The sequence below is a fragment of the Hyla sarda genome, chromosome 6 (assembly GCF_029499605.1).
Source record: "Hyla sarda isolate aHylSar1 chromosome 6, aHylSar1.hap1, whole genome shotgun sequence".
Lineage (NCBI taxonomy): Eukaryota > Metazoa > Chordata > Amphibia > Anura > Hylidae > Hyla > Hyla sarda.
This window is the reverse complement of record NC_079194.1, coordinates 293,878,343-293,897,896: the sequence shown is the minus strand read 5'-3', so window position 1 is coordinate 293,897,896 and position 19,554 is coordinate 293,878,343. Positions and strand designations below refer to the sequence as shown.

The window sequence follows — 19,554 nt, the reverse complement described above, 5'->3', positions numbered from 1 at the left end:
CACGGATTTAGAAGGTATGGGGCCATTTTTATTTATTACTCCGTACCTGAACAGAGATCCCCCCCATCATTGTACAGTTTACAGCCAATGGTTCGGACTTTCTGGTAATGCGGCTGATTCCGGATTATCGGACGTCCGCTGTCGTATCCTCGGATGTAGATCCTGTTTTCCTTCACCTTGAAGATCCACCCGGCAGAAGACAGATTGAGACCCCGTCCTCGCAGAGACCGTAACAAGCCGTACATCTGTCCGACAGATGGCCAATCCGCCGCTGATTACATTACGGGGAACAGGTCTCGAAATGGAATCGCTTAATTGTTGTCGAGAAACCCGAGCGTTTTCCTTCCTTCGCCGTTCACGTGTAATTGTTTAAGACGTTTGTAATAAGGTCAGCGTGTAAAGAGCGCGGGCCGCAATAACTCACATTTTATGCCATTTCCAGCATCATTGGTTTGTTACAATTGTATCCAGTACTGAGACCTGAACTGAACAGGTGGCTCCAGACGGATACATTTTATCTGCACCGATACATTGTAGCAGCGAGCTGTAAACATCACTGTTCTAGGGCAATGAGAAATGTAAAGGGGATCCTGTAGGTTATAATGCAAATTATAGGGAATTCTGCTCCTGTCCTAACAGGATAAGTGTGGCAGAAAGTATCATCTGTATGTATGTTTATATATATATATATTTAGATATATGTAAGTGTGTGCATAAAAGAAAGAAAGTGAGGATTAAAGAAAGCAAGTCCTTACATATAAAAGTAAGAAAGATCTGCTGGGAGCTGTAAATCACTGTCTATTTCAGTGGTTTCCCAACCATGGTGCCTCCAGCTGTTGCAAAACTACAACTCCCAGCATGCCCGGACAGCCAAAGGCTGTCCGGGCATGCTGGGAGTTGTAGTTTTGCAACAGCTGGAGGCGCCCTCATTGGGAAACACTGGTCTATGTAGAGGACAGGAGCTTCTTCGGGATCCTGTACAGTACACGCAATGGGGGACGATTATCATTCAGTTTATTTACCTTTTTCTTGTGTATTTTTTTGCGCAAAAATATGCACGTTGACTTTCATTGCGTCTTTTTTGTGCGTCTTTTTGTTAGAATATTTTCCAATGTTCTCTCTACGTGCTCGTGTACCGTAGAGAGAAAAATGCTTTTACACAACGATTTACTATTGCGCGTTTTTTGTTTCGATATTAAAACTTTGCACAAAGGCAACAGATTTTGCGTAAATATAGAACACCGAGGAGTGAACGTACCAATGTGTCGGACGGTAGAAACATGAAGGGATGTCTATGTTTGAGGGCTACCAGACACCAGTCAGTGCATACACTTCAGTAATACAGGTAAAGAGTACAGAACATGTAATACCTCCCTGTACTGTAGGGGGAGCTACCAGACACCAGTCAGTGCATACACTTCAGTAATACAGGTAAAGAGTACAGAACATGTAATACCTCCCTGTACTGTAGGGGGCACTACCAGACACCAGTCAGTGCATACACTTCAGTAATATAGGTAAAGAGTACAGAATATGTAATACCTCCCTGTTCTGTAGTGGGCGCTACCAGATACCAGTCAGTGTATATACTTCAGTAATACAGGTAAAGAGTACAGAACATGTAATACTTCCCTGTACTGTAGGGGATGCCACCAGACACCAGTCAGTGCATACACTTCAGTAATACAGGTAAAGAGTACAGAACATGTAATACCTCCCTGTACTGTAGGGGGCGCTACCAGACACCAGTCAGTGCATACACTACAGTAATACAGGTAAAGAATACAGAATATGTAATACCTCCCTGTACTGTAGGGGGCGCTACCAGACACAAGTCAGTACATTCACTTCAGTAATACAGGTAAAGAGAACAGAACATGTAATCGGAACCCAGACAGTTAAATCATACTTTACCAAGATGGTTCCAGGAGTCCCGTGCAAGTCCATAAGACTTCCAGTACGTTTTTTGATCGCGTTACTCTCGAGCTGCGGAGATTGCCTGAGAGTTTTAAACATGCTGCCACCGGACCAACGCCATGGTAAAGTATGATTTAACTGTCCAGCAGGCAGGTACAGAGAATAGTGCTGGGGCAGATGGAGACAGAAGATTTATTGTGGGCTGATAAAAGAGTGAGGGGGAGATGATGTAGTGTTGGTTTGGGGTCGTCTTCTGATTTTTTATTTATTTTTTACTACAAAGCAATACCCATGACCACGCTAGTCTGCAGGTTAGGCCATTGTTGCCTAACCAAGGTGCCTCCAGCTGTTGCAAAACTACAACTTCCAGCATGCCCAGACAGCCTTTGGCTGTCCGGGCATGCTGGAAGTTGTAGTTTTGCAACAGCTGCAGACACCTTGGTTGGGCAACATTGAATGGGGTACTTCGGTGGAAAACTTGTATATTTTTTTTAAATCAACTGGTGCCAGAAAGGTAACCAGATTTGTAAATTACTTCTATTAAAAAAAATCTTAATCCTTCCAGTACTTATTAGCTTCTGAATACTACAGAGGAAATTCTTTTCTTTTTGGAACACAGAGATCCCTGCTGAATCACGAGCACAGTGCTCTCTGCTGACATCTCTGTCCATTTTAGGAACTGTCCAGAGCAGCATATGTTTTCTATGGGGATTTTCTCCTGCTCTGGACAGTTCTTAAAATGGACAGAGATGTCAGCAGAGAGCACTGTGTTAGTGATATCAGCAGAGAGCTCTGTGTTCCAAAAAGAAAAGAATTTCCTCTGTTGTATTCAGCAGCTAATAAGTACTGGAAGGATTAAGATTTTTTAATAGAAGTGATTTCTGTTTAACTTTTTGGCACCAGTTGATTTAAAAAAAAAAAAAAAGTTTTCCACTGGAGTACCCCTTTAAGCAGTGCTGCTATAGAGAAACATTAAGGAGGTCTTAAAAAGCAGAAACAGCGCCACCCTTGTCCTTCAGGTCGTGTGTGATATTGCAGTATTTCCATTGAAGTACATGGAGCGGAGTTGTAATACCATACACAACCTGAGTACAAGTGTGGTGCAGCCATGTTTATCTATTATTTTATTTATTATTATAACTTTAGTGGGTAGCAAGATCTTAAGCAAAATACGCACGTGTGATCGCAACCTTAAAGGGGTATTCCAGGCCAAAACTTTTTTTTTATATATATCAACTGGCTCCGGAAAATTTATCAGATTTGTAAATTACTCCTATTAAAAAATCTTAATCCTTGCAATAGTTATTAGCTTCTGAAGTTGAGTTGTTCTTTTCTGTCTAACTGCTTTCTGATGACTCACGTCCCAGGAGCTGTGCAGTTCCTATGGGGATATTCTCCCATCATGCACAGCTCCCGGGACGGGACGTGACATCATCATTGAGCAGTTAGACAGAAAACTTCAGAAGCTAATAACTATTGGAAGGATTAAGATTTTTATATAGAAGAAATTTACAAATCTGTTTAACTTTCCGGAGCCAGTTGATATATATATATATATATATATATATATATATATATATATATATATACATATATATATATATATAAAAAGTTTTTGCCTGGAATTCCCCTTTAAACTTAATGTTGACCCCATTGTACCAGTTGTAGCCCCCTACAGTATAGTGAGGCTCCAGGTCTGAGTATCATTCCCATTGTCCCTGTAATGAGTCCACAGACGGTTGCCGACCATCTCAGACAGATCATTACCGGAGGGATTTCGCTGTACGCACCTGCACGCTTGCCCAGGTCATCTGGCACAGGGGAAAGCTGTGTCATTCGTCAGTACCTGGCATGGGATACATCAGGGAGGGGACCCTGCCCACTGACTAATCCCAGAGACCCTGAAGTGTAACGGGATCCGATAGCTCAGAGCACAAGGCTAAAATTACCCAGCGCTGCCTGACACCCAGCAGTATCCAAGGGGCCCCGGCAAAGCAAAGGCCTCCTGTACCCTGTGCCCACCGCACACCATGCCAGCGAGTCTGAGGTTCTGGGTCCCTGAGCGCAATGGAAGTAAAATCTCCTTCAACCATTATAAGAGAGTAAGACTTGTGTCTATTGTTTGTTTCTTTATTGTTTGTTTGTTATTTTGATTGAAATGTTTGTTTTGCTTTACCAAGATGAAGGTACCATTGGCAGTCTAGGCATGTTGGGAGTTATAGTTTTGCGACAGATGGAGGTACCTTTGGCCATGTGGGCATGCTGGGATTTGTAGTTTTGCAACAGCTGGAGGCACCTTTGGTATGTTTGTTTTGTTTTACATTGAATACTTTGTATCTTTTGTTACTAAGCTGAAGGTTCCATTGGCAGTCCGGACAGGCTCTCAGTTGTAGTTTTACATAGCTGGAGGTACATCTGGGCATGCTGGGAGTTGTAGTTTTGTAACAGCTGGAGGCACTTTTGGCAGTCCATGTATGCTGGGAGTTGTAGTTTTACAAGAACTGGAAAAGCCTGTGTCCACCATGCAGAAAGTTGTCATTTTTGCTTTAGGTCTTGGACATGAGGTCATTCTGGGCATTATAGTTTTGCAGCCGCTGTGGGGTCTGGGCATGCTGGGAGTTGTAGTTCTGTTTGTAGCAGCTGTCAGTAACGTCATTACTGCTGTGATTTCTTGGAAGTGACGGCCGCTCAATGACCTCCCTGGTGTTATGGATGGGTCATTGTCAGCTGATAATAGAGGAGCGGGCTGAGCCCCCTGTACAGGACACAAGGGGGTCTCTGACAGCGGCTGAATCATCACTGTGACTGTGTCCTGGGGAATGTGTTTTGATGCTGCAGATTCAGTGATTTGGGGGGGGGGGGGGGGGTGTTTGTTACAATAATGTGACACAAAGTCATTCAGGGATTTTATTTTTTGGGGGGGTATTGGTCACCGTATTATGGCCGCGCAGAACGTCCCCGCTTCCCCTCCATACATTATGACTCCCAGTGACATTATATGACATCACGCATCCAAAATTATATGTCTTAAAGTGACAGCGCGCCCATGTGTGAGACAATGAAGCGTGCCCGTGATTCCTGCGCTCTTCTTTCATATTGTGACTCATTTCCGGGGTTTTTCCAGGCAGGTGTTGTATTGGTGGGGGACGGCCGCTCGTACCTGCAGCCGGAGCTGACACAACGTCTGGTAGACAGTCCCTTTAATCTTACATTACCTGCGCTTTTATCTTCAGGGGTCAGGGACTGCAGTGATTCATGGTTTTCTTTTATTAAGGTGTCGTAGTGTGCGGCGCGCCTTTTCGTTGTTCAGCAGATGTGTGCGCGACCTCAGCACTGCATTATCTAAAATGTATGCGTTTGATCAGCGTTTCCCAACCAAGATGCCTCCAGCTGTTGCAGAACTACAACTCCCAGCATGCTCTGTCTGCTAACAGTACCTCCAGCTGGGGACCCTGCCCTTTGCACTATATACCTCTCACCCTGTGCCTTTGGCTGTCCGGGCATGCTGGGAGTTGTAGTTTTGCAACAGCTGCAGAGCCAGAGATTGGGAATCACTTCTGCAGAGCTATGAAGTATATCTGTATACAGCAATACAAGCAGGATATAGGGCAGACTGTCCCCCTATAACCAGTATATAGGCTCCAGCATTGGGGGGGCATGGGGCGAATGAATCACAGCAACCACTGTGAGTATACAGCACCCACTGTATGTATACAGCACCCGCTGTGAGTATACAGCACCCGCTGTGAGTATACAGCACCCGCTGTGAGTATACAGCACCCACTGTAAGTATACAGCACCCGCTGTGAGTATATACCCCGCTATGAGTATATGGCACCTGCTGTGAGTATATACCCCACTATGAGTATATGGCACCCGCTGTGAGTATACAGCACCCACTGTGAGTATACAGCACCCGCTGTGAGTATATACCACGCTATGAGTATATGGCACCTGCTGTGAGTATATACCCCACTATGAGTATATGGCACCTGCTGTGAGTATATACCCCACTATGAGTATATGGCACCTGCTGTGAGTATATACCCCACTATGAGTATATGGCACCTGCTGTGAGTATATACCCCACTATGAGTATATGGCACCTGCTGTGAGTATATACCCCACTATGAGTATATGGCACCTGCTGTGAGTATATAGCTTACTATGAGTATATGGTCCTCTGTGAGTATAAAGTCTATTGCGAGTATACAGCACCCGCCGTGAGTATAAAGCACCCACTGTGAGTATATAGCACCTGCTTTGAGTATATAGGTACTATAAGCATATGGTCCTCTGTGAGTATATAGCACCCACTATGAGTATATAGTCCAGGGTTTCCCAACTAGGGTGCCTACAGCTGTTGCAAAACTGCAACTCCCAGCATGCTGGGATTTGTAGTTTTGCAACAGCTGAGGGCACCCTGGTTGGGAAACACTGATATAGTCTATTGTAAGTATACAGCACCAGCTGTGAGTATATGGTCCTTTGTGAGTATACAGCCCACTGGGAGTATATAGCACCCACTATGAGTATACAGCATACTGTGAGCGTAAAGTATTTGCTATGAGTATAAAGCACCTGCTGTGAGTATATAGCCCACTATGTGTATACAGCCCACTATGAGTATATCACCTGCTGTGAGTATACAGCCCACTATGAGTATATAGTATTTGCTAGGAGTATATAGCACCTTCTGTGAGTATACAGCCTACTATGAGTATATAGTATTTGCTAGGAGTATATAGCACCTGCTGTGAGTATACAGCCCACTAAGAGTATACAGCCTACTATGAGTATATAGTATTTGTTAGGAGTATATAGCACCTGCTTTGAGTATATAGCCCACTAAGAGTATACAGCCTACTATGAGTATATAACACCTGCTGTGAGTATATTGCCCTCTATGAGTATATAGTATTTGTTAGGAGTATATAGCACCTGCTGTGAGTATATTGCCCTCTATGAGTATATAGTATTTGCTAGGAGTATATAGCACCTGCTGTGAGTATACAGCCCACTATGAGTATATAGTATTTGCTAGGAGTATATAGCACCTGCTGTGAGTATACAGCCCACTATGAGTATATAGTATTTGTTAGGAGTATATAGCACCTGCTGTCAGTATATAGCCCTCTATGAGTATACGGCCTGCTGTGTCACCCTACAATTCATATCCAGGAAGCTCTGACTGAAATAAAACCCAGTTTCCCTATAGCGGCCATAAACCTTCACTTTACTGCTCACACATCCCTGTGTAATTGTGTTTGTTGTGTAAATATTTGCACACTCAGCAAGTGATGGACGGTCCCCCCCCCCCCTGTACATCCCAGCCCCCTACCAGCTTTTATTGGACTTGTACATAATAGTAGATGGGCCCTGTAACCTGAATGGCATTTTACAATTGGGGGAAGCCCCCTGAGGACATAGGTAATGTCTCCTGATGTGTAGGATGATGTGCTTAGCAGAGCTGAGTGTGCGTGTATATATCGGGGGATCAATCTTGGTATTCTGACTGGCATTTTACAATTGGGAAAGCCTCCTGAGAACATAGGTAATGTCTCCCGGTGTGTAGGAAGAATAGTTGTGCTTAGCAGAGCTGAGTGTGTGTGTGTGTGTATATATATATATATATCAAGTATAGCAGAGCTGAGTGTGGGCGTATGTATTAGGGGATCACAATCTGTAACCTGTATGGCATTTTACAATTAGGGAAAGCCTCCTGAGGACAAAGGTAATGTCTCCTGATATGTAGGAAGAATCGTTGTGCTTAGCAGAGCTGAGTGTGTGCGTATGTATCAAGAATAGCAGAGCTGAGTGTGCGTGTATGTAACAAGTGATCACAATCTGTAACCTGTATGGCAATTTACAATTAGGGGAAGCCTCCTGAGGAAATAGGTAATTCCTCCTGATGTGTAGGAAGAATAGTTGTGCTTAGCAGAGCTGAGTGTGTGCGTATGTATCAAGAATAGTAGAGCTGAGTGTGCGTGTATGTAACAAGTGATCACAATCTGCAACCTGTATGGTATTTTACAATTGATGTGAAGGACGATGTGCTTAGCAGAGCTGAGTGTGTGCTACATATTGGGGGATCATAATCTGACCATATTGCTTTTAATGGTGACCTGAGATGCTTCCTATACCTGCCTGTGTGCCGGGTGGACGGGCAGCTGCTGGCATTATGCAGGGGGATCAGCGTGGAGGGGGGGGGATCAGCGTGTGGGGTCGCAGCCCCGGCCGGTTTGGTGATTGGGGAGTTTGAAAACAAACACGTTCGCACTTCACTGTTGAGCATGGAGCTGCTAATCTCCCAACAATGTCCCGCAGGCAAATGATGCATGGCACTGCCGGCTGGAATTGGTAGAGGCGATGCCTGTGGTGTCACGCCGGGCCTGAGCGAATGTGGATGCGAAACCCGTCCTGAATGTTAATGGCCCCCGCACTCATCTCCCCCCCCCCCCTCTGGTTTTACAGAGTCTCACTCAAGTGTCTGTCTTCTCTTACAGATTTACACGGACTGGGCGAACCACTACCTGGCGAAATCCGGGCACAAGCGTCTGATCAAAGATCTACAGCAAGATGTGACGGATGGGGTGTTGCTGGCAGACATCATCCAGGTTGTGGGTAAGTGATTTCCTCTGGGGTAGGGATAAAGACGTGCAGATACTGTAACCCTAGTGCAGTGTTTCCCAACCAGTGCACCTCCAGCTGTTGCAAAACTACAACTCCCAGCATGCCCGGACAGCCTTCGGCTGTCCGGGCATGCTGAGAGTTGTAGTTTTGCAACAGCTGGAGGCACCCTGGTTGGGAAACAATGCTGTAGACTCTGTATGTCAGAGGAGAGAAGAGTCAGGCAAGTGTCCCTCTGCAGAAAACATATGCTAGTGTGTGTGGGGATGGGGACAGCATGCTGGGAGTTGTAGTTTTGCAACAGCTGGAGGCACCCTGGTTGGGAAATAATGCTGTAGACTCTGAATGTCAGAGGAGAGAAGGGTCGGGCAAGTGTCCTCCAGCAGAATACATGTGCTAGTGTGTGTGGGGATGGGGGGGGGGGGTGCATGCTGGGAGTTGTAGTTTTGCAACAGCTGGAGGAACACTGGTTTGGAATACACTGATCTATGTGTACGATGGCCTCTTGACTCTGGATGTCAGAGGAGAGAAGGGTCAGGCAAGTGTCCTCCTGCAGAATACATGTGCTAGTGTATGTGGAGATGGGGAGTGCATTCTGGTAGTTTTAGTTTTGCAACAGCTGGAGGCACCCTGGTTGGGAAATAATGCTGTAGACTCTGGATGAAAGAGGAGAGAAGAGTCAGGCAAGTGTCCCCCTGCAGAATTCATGTGCTAGTGTATGTGGGGATGGGGAGTGCATGCTGGGAGTTGTAGTTTTGCAACAGCTGGAGGCACACTGGTTTGGAAACACTGCTTTAGATTTTGCAGTTTGACTTTGTCCTAGGCCTGGAAAAAAGCCTAATAAGGTCCTAGGATGAAGCTATGGGGCTCCTGTACAAAGCCTTTGGCTGTCCGGGCATGCTGGGAGTTGTAGTTTATCAACATCTGGAGGCACCCTGGTTGGGAAACACTGCCCTGGTTGACTCTGTTGACTTTGGATGTCAGAGGAGAGAGGAAGGAAGAACAAATACATGCACTCACCACATAAACCGCGTTCACAGGTCCAGAAAGCGATGGTCGCCTCCCTGTGATCCCGCGGTTTATACGGTGAGCGCATGTATTTGTTCTTTCTTACGTGGATGCAATGTTCTTTCCAGTCTGACCACAGTGCTCTCTCCTGCCTCCTCTGTCCTCATCAGGAACTGTCCAGATCGTAGATTTTTTGATATGACTATTTTCTTCTACTCTGGACGGTTCCTGACACGGACAGAGGTGGCAGCAGAGAGCACTGTTTCTGACTGGAAAGACTGCATGACTTCTTCCAGGACATACAGCAGCTGATAAGTGCTGGAAGGATTAAAGGGGTACCTGGCCCATAGACATCTTATCCCCTATCCAAAGTATAGGGGGTATTTATGTCTGATCGCAGGTGTCCCGTTGCTGGGACCCCCCCGAAGTCTCGGCTGCAGCACCCCAGATGCAGGGCGGAGGCTTGTGATGTCACGGCCACGCCCCTCAATGCAAGTCTATAGAAGGGGGCGTGACGGACGTCACCCCCCTCCTATAGACTTGCATTGAGGGGTGTGGCCGTTACGTCGCTGCAGCTGACGCTCTAAGCGGCGAGAAACCCGCAATCCTTTGGATAGGGGATAAGATGCCTAGGGGTGGAGTACCCCTTTAAGATTTTTTTTTTTAAAGTAAAAGACATTTACAAATCTTTATAGCTTCCTGGTACCGTAATGATTTTAAAAAATAAACAAAAAAACTAAAAGATTTCTTTAGAGTGCCCCTTTTAAATGGATTTTCTATTTTTTTGGGGGACCATTTTACAACCCACAATATATGAATGAACATAGACAACTAAACAAATCCCTCCTCCCCGATATGGGATGTGTGCGCATCCGGTCCTCGCCTCAGTCGGGGTTATTCTTGTTGATGGCTGCAGAACATTGTAGAAGAATTCTGAGTCCGTTCTGACTTGTTCCTCGCTCTGTTCTATCGGAGCCGCGTGTTTGCCGATATCTCTGTGTGTGGTGCTGGATGACTCTATGACGTGCGCAGGGACAGTGTCAGCCAAGGTGTCCACTCCGTCTACTGGGAGGTTATTGGAGAAAAGGATCAGTACAGGATAAGTAATGTAATGTATGTACACAGTGACCTCACCAGCAGAATAGTGAGTACAGCTCTGGGGTATAATACAGGATATAACTCAGGATCAGTAATGTATGTACACAGTGATCTCACCAGCAGAATAGTGAGTACAGCTCTGGGGTATAATACAGGATATAACTCAGGATCAGTACAGGATAAGTAATGTATGTACACAGTGACCTCACCAGCAGAATAGTGAGTGCAGCTCTGGGGTATAATACAGGATATAACTCAGGATCAGTACAGGATAAGTAATGTAATGTATGTACACAGTGACCTCACCAGCAGAATAGTGAGTACAGCTCTGGAGTATAATACAGGATATAACTCAGGATCAGTACAGGATAAGTAATGTAATGTATGTACACAGTGATCTCACCAGCAGAATAGTGAGTACAGCTCTGGAGTATAATACAGGATATAACTCAGGATCAGTACAGGATAAGTAATGTAATGTATGTACACAGTGACCCCACCAGCAGAATAGTGAGTACAGCTCTGGAGTATAATACAGGATATAACTCAGGATCAGTACAGGATAAGTAATGTAATGTATGTACACAGTGACCTCACCAGCAGAATAGTGAGTACAGCTCTGGAGTATAATACAGGATATCACTCAGGATCAGTACAGGATAAGTAATGTAATGTATGTACACAGTGACCTCACCAGCAGAATAGTGAGTACAGCTCTGGAGTATAATACAGGATATAACTCAGGATCAGAACAGGATAAGTAATGTAATGTATGTACACAGTGACCCCACCAGCAGAATAGTGAGTACAGCTCTGGCGTATAATACAGGATATAACTCAGGATCAGTACAGGATAAGTAATGTAATGTATGTACACAGTGACCCCACCAGCAGAATAGTGAGTACAGCTCTGGAGTATAATACAGGATATAACTCAGGATCAGTACAGGATAAGTAATGTAATGTATGTACACAGTGACCTCACCAGCAGAATAGAGAGTACAGTTCTGGGGTATAATACAGGATATAACTCAGGATCAGTATAGGATAAGTAATGTAATGTATGTACACAGTGATCTCACCAGCAGAATAGTGAGTACAGCTCTGGAGTATAATACAGGATACAACTCAGGATCAGTACAGGATAAGTAATGTAATGTATGTACACAGTGACCTCACCAGCAGAATAGTGAGTACAGCTCTGGAGTATAATACAGGATATAACTCAGGATCAGTACAGGATAAGTAATGTAATGTATGTACACAGTGACCTCACCAGCAGAATAGTGAGTACAGCTCTGGAGTATAATACAGGATATAACTCAGGATCAGTACAGGATAAGTAATGTAATGTATATACACAGTGACCTCACCAGCAGAATAGTGAGTACAGCTCTGGAGTATAATACAGGATATAACTCAGGATCAGTACAGGATAAGTAATGTAATGTATGTACACAGTGACCTCACCAGCAGAATAGTGAGTACAGCTCTGGAGTATAATACAGGATATAACTCAGGATCAGAACAGGATAAGTAATGTAATGTATGTACACAGTGATCTCACCAGCAGAATAGTGAGTACAGCTCTGGCGTATAATACAGGATATAACTCAGGATCAGTACAGGATAAGTAATGTAATGTATGTACACAGTGACCCCACCAGCAGAATAGTGAGTACAGCTCTGGAGTATAATACAGGATATAACTCAGGATCAGTACAGGATAAGTAATGTAATGTATGTACACTGTGACCTCACCAGCAGAATAGTGAGTACAGCTCTGGAGTATAATACAGGATATAACTCAGGATCAGTACAGGATAAGTAATGTAATGTATGTACACAGTGACCTCACCAGCAGAATAGAGAGTACAGCTCTGGGGTATAATACAGGATATAACTTAGGATCAGTACAGGATAAGTAATGTAATGTATGTACACAGTGACCTCACCAGCAGAATAGTGAGTACAGCTCTGGAGTATAATACAGGATATAACTCAGGATCAGTACATGATCAGTAATGTAATGTATGTACACAGTGACCTCACCAGCAGAATAGTGAGTACAGTTCTGGGGTATAATACAGGATATAACTCAGGATCAGTACAGGATAAATAATGTAATGTATGTACACAGTGACCTCACCAGCAGAATAGTGAGTGCAGCTCTGGAGTATAATACAGGATATAACTCAGGATCAGTACAGGATAAGTAATGTAATGTATGTACACAGTGACCTCACCAGCAGAATAGTGAGTACAGCTCTGGAGTATAATACAGGATATAACTCAGGATCAGTACAGGATAAGTAATGTAATGTATGTACACAGTGACCTCACCAGCAGAATAGTGAGTACAGCTCTGGAGTATAATACAGGATATAACTCAGGATCAGTACAGGATAAGTAATGTAATGTATGTACACAGTGACCTCACCAGCAGAATAGTGAGTGCAGTGGGGGGGTTGACTTGTTGCTGATTTAGTTCAGTACAATACAAGTCAATGGGGTCACATTACATTCTATGGATTCTTCTTGTGAATTGCTCCCAGTAGATAGATAGGAGATTAGATTGTGAGTTCTGGGAACAAGACTGATGTGAGCCGTTCCTGTGATTGTGTTCGTTGTTGAGCGTTTTCTTACTGTAGGACAGTGTTCTCCTACACGTGGTTCTCCAGCTGTTGCAAAAGTACAACTCCCAGCATGCCTTACGGCCGCAGGCTCACTGGTGAGTGAAAAAAATACAACTCCCAGCATGCCCTGGTTACCCCAGTCACCCTAGTTATTGCAAAAGTTCAACTCCCTGCATGCACTGATGGCCACAGGATTTCTATCTTTTGTACAACTACAATTCCCAGCATGCCCTGACAGCCACTGGCCCTCTAGCTATTGGAAAACTACAAGTCCCAGCATGTCCTGACAGCCAGACGTTTTTTAGCTATTGCAAAACTATAAGGCTATGTTCACACCTCGGAATTTCCGTGCGGAATTCAGCTTGGAAATACCGTGTCGGCAGAAAGGATTAACCGGTTCGTTCGTTTTGCAGACTCCACGCGGAATGCATTGCCGTCTATGGGAGAGTGCATACCCATGTGGTACTAGTGCCGGGATATTATGCCCCACAGTCTCTGGAATATCCGAAGTGTGAACATAGCCTTACCCTTAACATGCCCTGACAGCCACAGGCTTTATAGCGAACAACTACAACTCCCAGCATGTCCTTATGACAACAGACCCTCCATCTATTGCAAAACTATAACGCTTAGCATGCCCTGCACTTCCACAGGCTCTTTAGCAGGTGCAAAACTACAACTCTCAGCATGCCCTGACAGCCGAAGGCTGTCAGGGCATGCTGGGAGTTGTAGTCTTGCACTCGCCAGAGAGAATGCTGCTGCCAGATGATGAAGTGTTGACCCCTGACAGCTCTACTAGAGGAGGTTTAATAGCGGTGCATGCTTGTATCTCTTCCCCAGATGATCTTTCATCAGCTGTCTGGGGTGGGCATGCTGGGAGTTGTAGTCTTGCACTCGCCAGAGAGAATGCTGCTGCCAGATGATGAAGTGTTGACCCCTGACAGCTCTACTAGAGGAGGTTTAATAGCGGTGCATGCTTGTATCTCTTCCCCAGATGATCTTTCATCAGCTGTCTGGGGTGGGCATGCTGGGAGTTGTAGTTTTGAACTCGCCAGAGAGAATGCTGCTGTCAGATGATGAAGTGCTGACCTCTAACAGCTCTACTAGGTTTAACAGCGGCGCACACTTGTCTCTCTTCCCCAGATGACATTTCCTCAGCTGTCTGGGGTGGGCATGCTGGGAGTTGTAGTTTTGCACTGTCAGGGAGAATGCTGCTGCCAGATGATGAAGTGCTGACCCCTGACAGCTCTACTAGATGAGGTTCAATTGCAGTGCACACTTGTCTCTCTTCCCCAGATGACCTTTGAACAACTACAACTCCCAGCATGCCCTGATGACCACAGACCCTCTATCTATTGCAAAACTATAACGCTTAGCATGCCCTGCACTTCCACAGGCTCTCTAGCAGGTGCAAAACTACAACTCCCAGCATGCCCTGACAGTTTTGCACCCGCCAGAGAGAATGCTGCTGCCAGCTGACCCCTGACAGCTCTACTAGATGAGGTTTAATAGCGGTGCACGCTTGTCTCTCTTTCCCAGATGACATTTCCTCAGCTGTCTGGGGTGGGCATGCTGGGAGTTGTAGTTTTGCACCCGCCAGAGAGAATGCTGCTGCCAGATGATGAAGTGCTGACCCCTTACAGCTCTACCAAATGAGGTTTAATAGCGATTATGCACCCTGGCAGGTGCATAACTACAACTCCCAGCATGCCCTGACAGCCTTCGGCTGTCAGGGCATGCTGGGAGTCGTAGCTATGCACCCGCCAGGGAGAATGCTGCTGCCAGATGATGAAGTGCTGACCCCTTACAGCTCTACCAAATGAGGTTTAATAGCGATTATGCACCCTGGCAGGTGCATAACTACAACTCCCAGCATGCCCTGACAGCCTTCGGCTGTCAGGGCATGCTGGGAGTCGTAGCTATGCACCCGCCAGGGAGAATGCTGCTGCCAGATGATGAAGTGCTGACCCCTGACAGCTCTACTAGATGAGGTTTAATAGCGGCGCACACTTGTCTCTCTTCCCCAGATGACCTTTCCTCAGCTGTCTGGGGTGGGTCCGGCTCTTGTGAATCCCCCCCACCTCCCCGGACGCCTCTGTGTTATTCACACGTTAAGCTTGTTGTACTGCAGATCTTTACCTTCTCTGGACCCTTCTTTACTTATCGCTTTTTTGTGTTTTTTTTTTCTTATGTTTTTTCTTCTCCTTCAGCGAACGAAAAGATTGAAGACATCAATGGCTGCCCCAAGAACCGGTCCCAAATGGTGAGTGCAGAGATTTACTTCCCTATGATTTATGGGGGGGCTTCATGTATCCTCATCGTATGATCAGGACGGGAGAAGGAATTGTCGCTTTACTATAAGACTATATTCACACCTGGCAGGTTTGATGCACCTGAAAATAGGGTCCGTTTATGTGAAGGGAACACATGGATTTTCACAAAAATTTGCAAACATTTTTGCACCAAAATATGGAGGCTTTATAATTCTGTATTGATAATATTGGGTTAACTCAGTGTTTCCCAACCAGTGTGCCTCCAGCTGTTGCTAAACTACAACTCCCAGCATGCCGGGACAGCCGAAGTCGCACTGATTGGGAAACACTGCTTTTGATTCTGCAGGTTGACTTTGTCCTAGTTCCTGGCCGGAAGCCCAAAAAGGTCCTAGGTTTGCCAGAAGTTGTCGTTTTGCAACAGCTGGAGGCACCCTGGTTAGGAAACACGGTAGCTTAAAGGGGTACTCCGGTGGAACACTTTTTATATTAAATGAACTGGTGCCAGAAAGTTAAACAGATTTGTAAATTACATTTATTTAAAAATCTTAATCCTTCCAGTACTTATTAGCAGCTGTGTGCTGCAGAGGAAATTATTTTCTTTTAAAAAATTTTTTTTTGTCTTGTCCACAGTGCTCTCTGCTGACACCTCTGTCCGTGTCAGGAACTGTCCAGAGCAGCAAATGTTTGGACAGTTCCTGATACAGACAGAGGTGTCAGCAGAGAGCACTGTGGACAAGACAAAAAATTTATTCAAAAAGAAAAGAATTTCCTCTGTAGCATACAGCTGCTAATAAGTGCTGGAAGGATTAACATTTTTAAATAGAAGTAATTTACAAATCTGTTAATTAAAAAAAAAAATGTTTTCCAGAGGAACAAATTAGATTCTCTAGGACAGTCGTCAATCAATAAGTTACATTTACGATCTGTAGGTGTTAAAGCGGATCCCCCCCCCCGGGGTTATTATAATGTGCCCTGGTTCACATTGGCTTTTCAGCAGATGATAGGGGCCACACTCACTGCTACTGAATTTTGTAGCACTTCTGTCATTTTGGTACAAGCTCGGATCCCCCAGAGCACGTGGGGGTCAAGGGTCATCTGTCACCAGTATATAAGACCTCAGTCAGGTGCCCTGAGACTCCTTAGCAGCTTACAACCAGTCTACAGAAGCTGGAAGGTGCCAATATACAAGACGTCTCCGGCCTATTACCGATCCCGCTCTGGTTCTGCACTCATAATAAGGGGATATCTGGCATTTCGCAGAAATTCATTATCTCTCCTGTCTTGTTTCTATAGCTCTTAGGCAAGTCCTGCGTGTCTCCATGGTAACAGACTACAGAAAATAACCCTTGTAGTCTGATCTACCTAAACCTGCTGCTACCGATCTTCTGTCTTCTTCCTGATTCCAAGACGAGCGCATGGAGCAGGACCTGCCAGCTCAGCCAATCATCGGGCAGGTCCTGCACTGAACGCTCAGTTCAGCAGCAGGAAGAAGACAGAAGATTGAGGATCGGACAAAGATTAGAAGGACTAGGTGAGTATAGGAGGGTGGGTTCTCCTTTTTACAAGGTCCCAGTATGATATGAATTTTTTTACTACTATCAGTGTTTCCCAACCAGTGTGTGTCCAGCGGTTGCAAAACTACAACTCCCAGCATTCACTCCCGATCCCCACTTACACTAGCACATGTATTCTGCAGGAGGACACTTGCCTGACCCTTCTCTCCTCTGACATCCAGAGTCAACAGAGAGTCGAGACGCCATCGTACACATAGATCAGTGTTTCCCAACCAGTGTGCCTCCAGCTGTTGCAAAACTACAACTCCCAGCATGCACTCCCCATCCCCACATACACTAGCACATGTATTCTGCAGGAGGACACTTGCCTGACCCTTCTCTCCTCTGACATCCAGAGTCTGCAGCATTGTTTCCCAACCAGGGTGCCTCCGGCTTTTGCAAAACTACAACTCCCAGCATGTCCGGACAGCCGTTGGCTGTCCGGGCATGCTGAGAGTTGTAGTTTTGCAACAGCCGGAGACACCCTGGTTGGGAAACACTGATCTACATAGAGTCAAGAGGCCATCGTATACATAGGTCAGAGGCAACAGAGAGTTGAGAGGCCACCGAATATATAAATGTGTTTCCCATTTAGGTTTCCTCCAGCGTTTACAATACTACAACTCCCAGAATGCCAGGACAGCCAAAGTCTGTCCAGGCATGCTGGGAGTTGTAGTTTTGCAACAGCCGGAGGCACCCTGGATGGGAAACACTGCTGTAGACTCTAGATGTCAGAGGGGAAAAGCATCGGGCAAGTGTCCTCCTGCAGAATACATGTACTAGTGTATGCGGGGATGGGGAGTGCATGCTGGAAGTTGTAGTTTTGCAACAGCTGGAGACACACTAGTTAGGAAACACTGATCTATGTGTACGATGGCCTCTTGACTCTCTATTGACTCTGCATGTCAGAGGAGAGAAGGGTCAGGCAAGTGTTCCCCTGCAGAATACATGTGCTAGTGTATGCAGGGATGGTGAATGCTGGGAGTTGTAGCTTTGCAACAGCTGGAGGCACCCTTGTTGGGAAACACTGCAATAAGCGTTTGTACGTAGGCCGGCACCCTCAGATCATTACAGAACTTTCTACCTTCAGAGAGATTGTTCTGACACATTGTAACAAACAGGCTGCCCTGCCTCCCATACATGATCCGTGCCTCTGATTGCTGTTCGCTAGATCCCCCCCCCCCCCCCGTCTTCCTCCAGGACACTTGTCTTACATTGCTCAGATCTGGGGGTGGGTAACACTTGTGGGGGGATCTATTTTGGTGAGCTGCCCCCTGTGATAACACCATGTGTGGTATGCCATGAATCCCACAACAGGCACACAGCCCGCAGTCCTGGCATGGCTGGAATACCTCACCCCCGGACCCCTGATCCTGCTCCCATTGACTCCAGTCTGTATTGTACAGGACAATGGCGACAACACATACGGGTAGCGTCTCCTCCAGCTTCTGGCATTGTAATATATTTGGTTTATAACACTTTGTGCTGCTTTATATAAAACGCCACAAAAACACAAACCCAAAAATCATGACCCCAGATCACGGCTTTATATAAGGCCAGAGGTAAACAATACCATGTGACTAGCAGGGGTCAGCCTTTATATATGTAATGGGGGAAACATCAGAGCTGCAGCGCCATCCAGGACCCTCCGTGGCTGTAATGTCTTGGGCTCAAAAAAAAGAAAAATATAGGGAAATGATCCCGGATTCTTTTTATTTATCTCCATTATACTGTGCGAAAGAAGTCAGAAGGGTAAAAAGGAAAGGAACAGGGTGTAAAATGCTCCTGGGATGTATAATGTAACATGTATAATGAATAAGGTTATGGATGATACTGTGAAGTGTCATATATACAGTGTATATATATATACATACATACATACACACATTGTATATGGATTATACAGGATAGGAGAAGTGGTACTGTGCATTGCATATGTATATATATATATATACAGAATAAGAGCAGATACTGAGGATTACATCCAGTATACAGGACAGAAAAAGTGGTACTGTGAAGTATATATACAGGACACGAGAAGTGGTACTGTGCAGTATATAAACAGGACAGGAGAAGTGGTACTGTGCAGTATATATACAGGACAGGAGAAGTGGTACTGTGCAGTATATAAACAGGACAGGAGATGTGGTACTGTGCAGTATATATACAGGACAGGAGATGTGGTACTGTGCAGTATATGTACAGAACAGGAGAAGTGGTACTGTGCAGTATATGTACAGAACAGGAGAAGTGGTACTGTGCAGTATATGTACAGAACAGGAAAAGTGGTACTGTGCAGTATATATACAGAACAGGAGAAGTGGTACTGTGCAGTATATGTACAGAACAGGACAAGTGGTACTGTGCAGTATATGTACAGAACAGGAGAAGTGGTACTGTGCAGTATATGTACAGAACAGGAGAAGTGGTACTGTGCAG

The 19,554-nt window shown here is 45.3% G+C and overlaps 1 protein-coding gene across 1 annotated transcript in view; it reads left to right on the top strand.

The window, feature by feature from the left end:
• The window catches only part of NAV2 (neuron navigator 2), a gene marked incomplete in the record, with an annotated part of 234,265 nt that overhangs the window by 61,393 nt on the left and 153,318 nt on the right, over window positions 1-19,554 (top strand). The window contains 2 exon segments of the mRNA XM_056527781.1: window positions 8,424-8,541; window positions 15,500-15,552. Coding sequence (XP_056383756.1) covers window positions 8,424-8,541; window positions 15,500-15,552 — 171 coding nt within the window.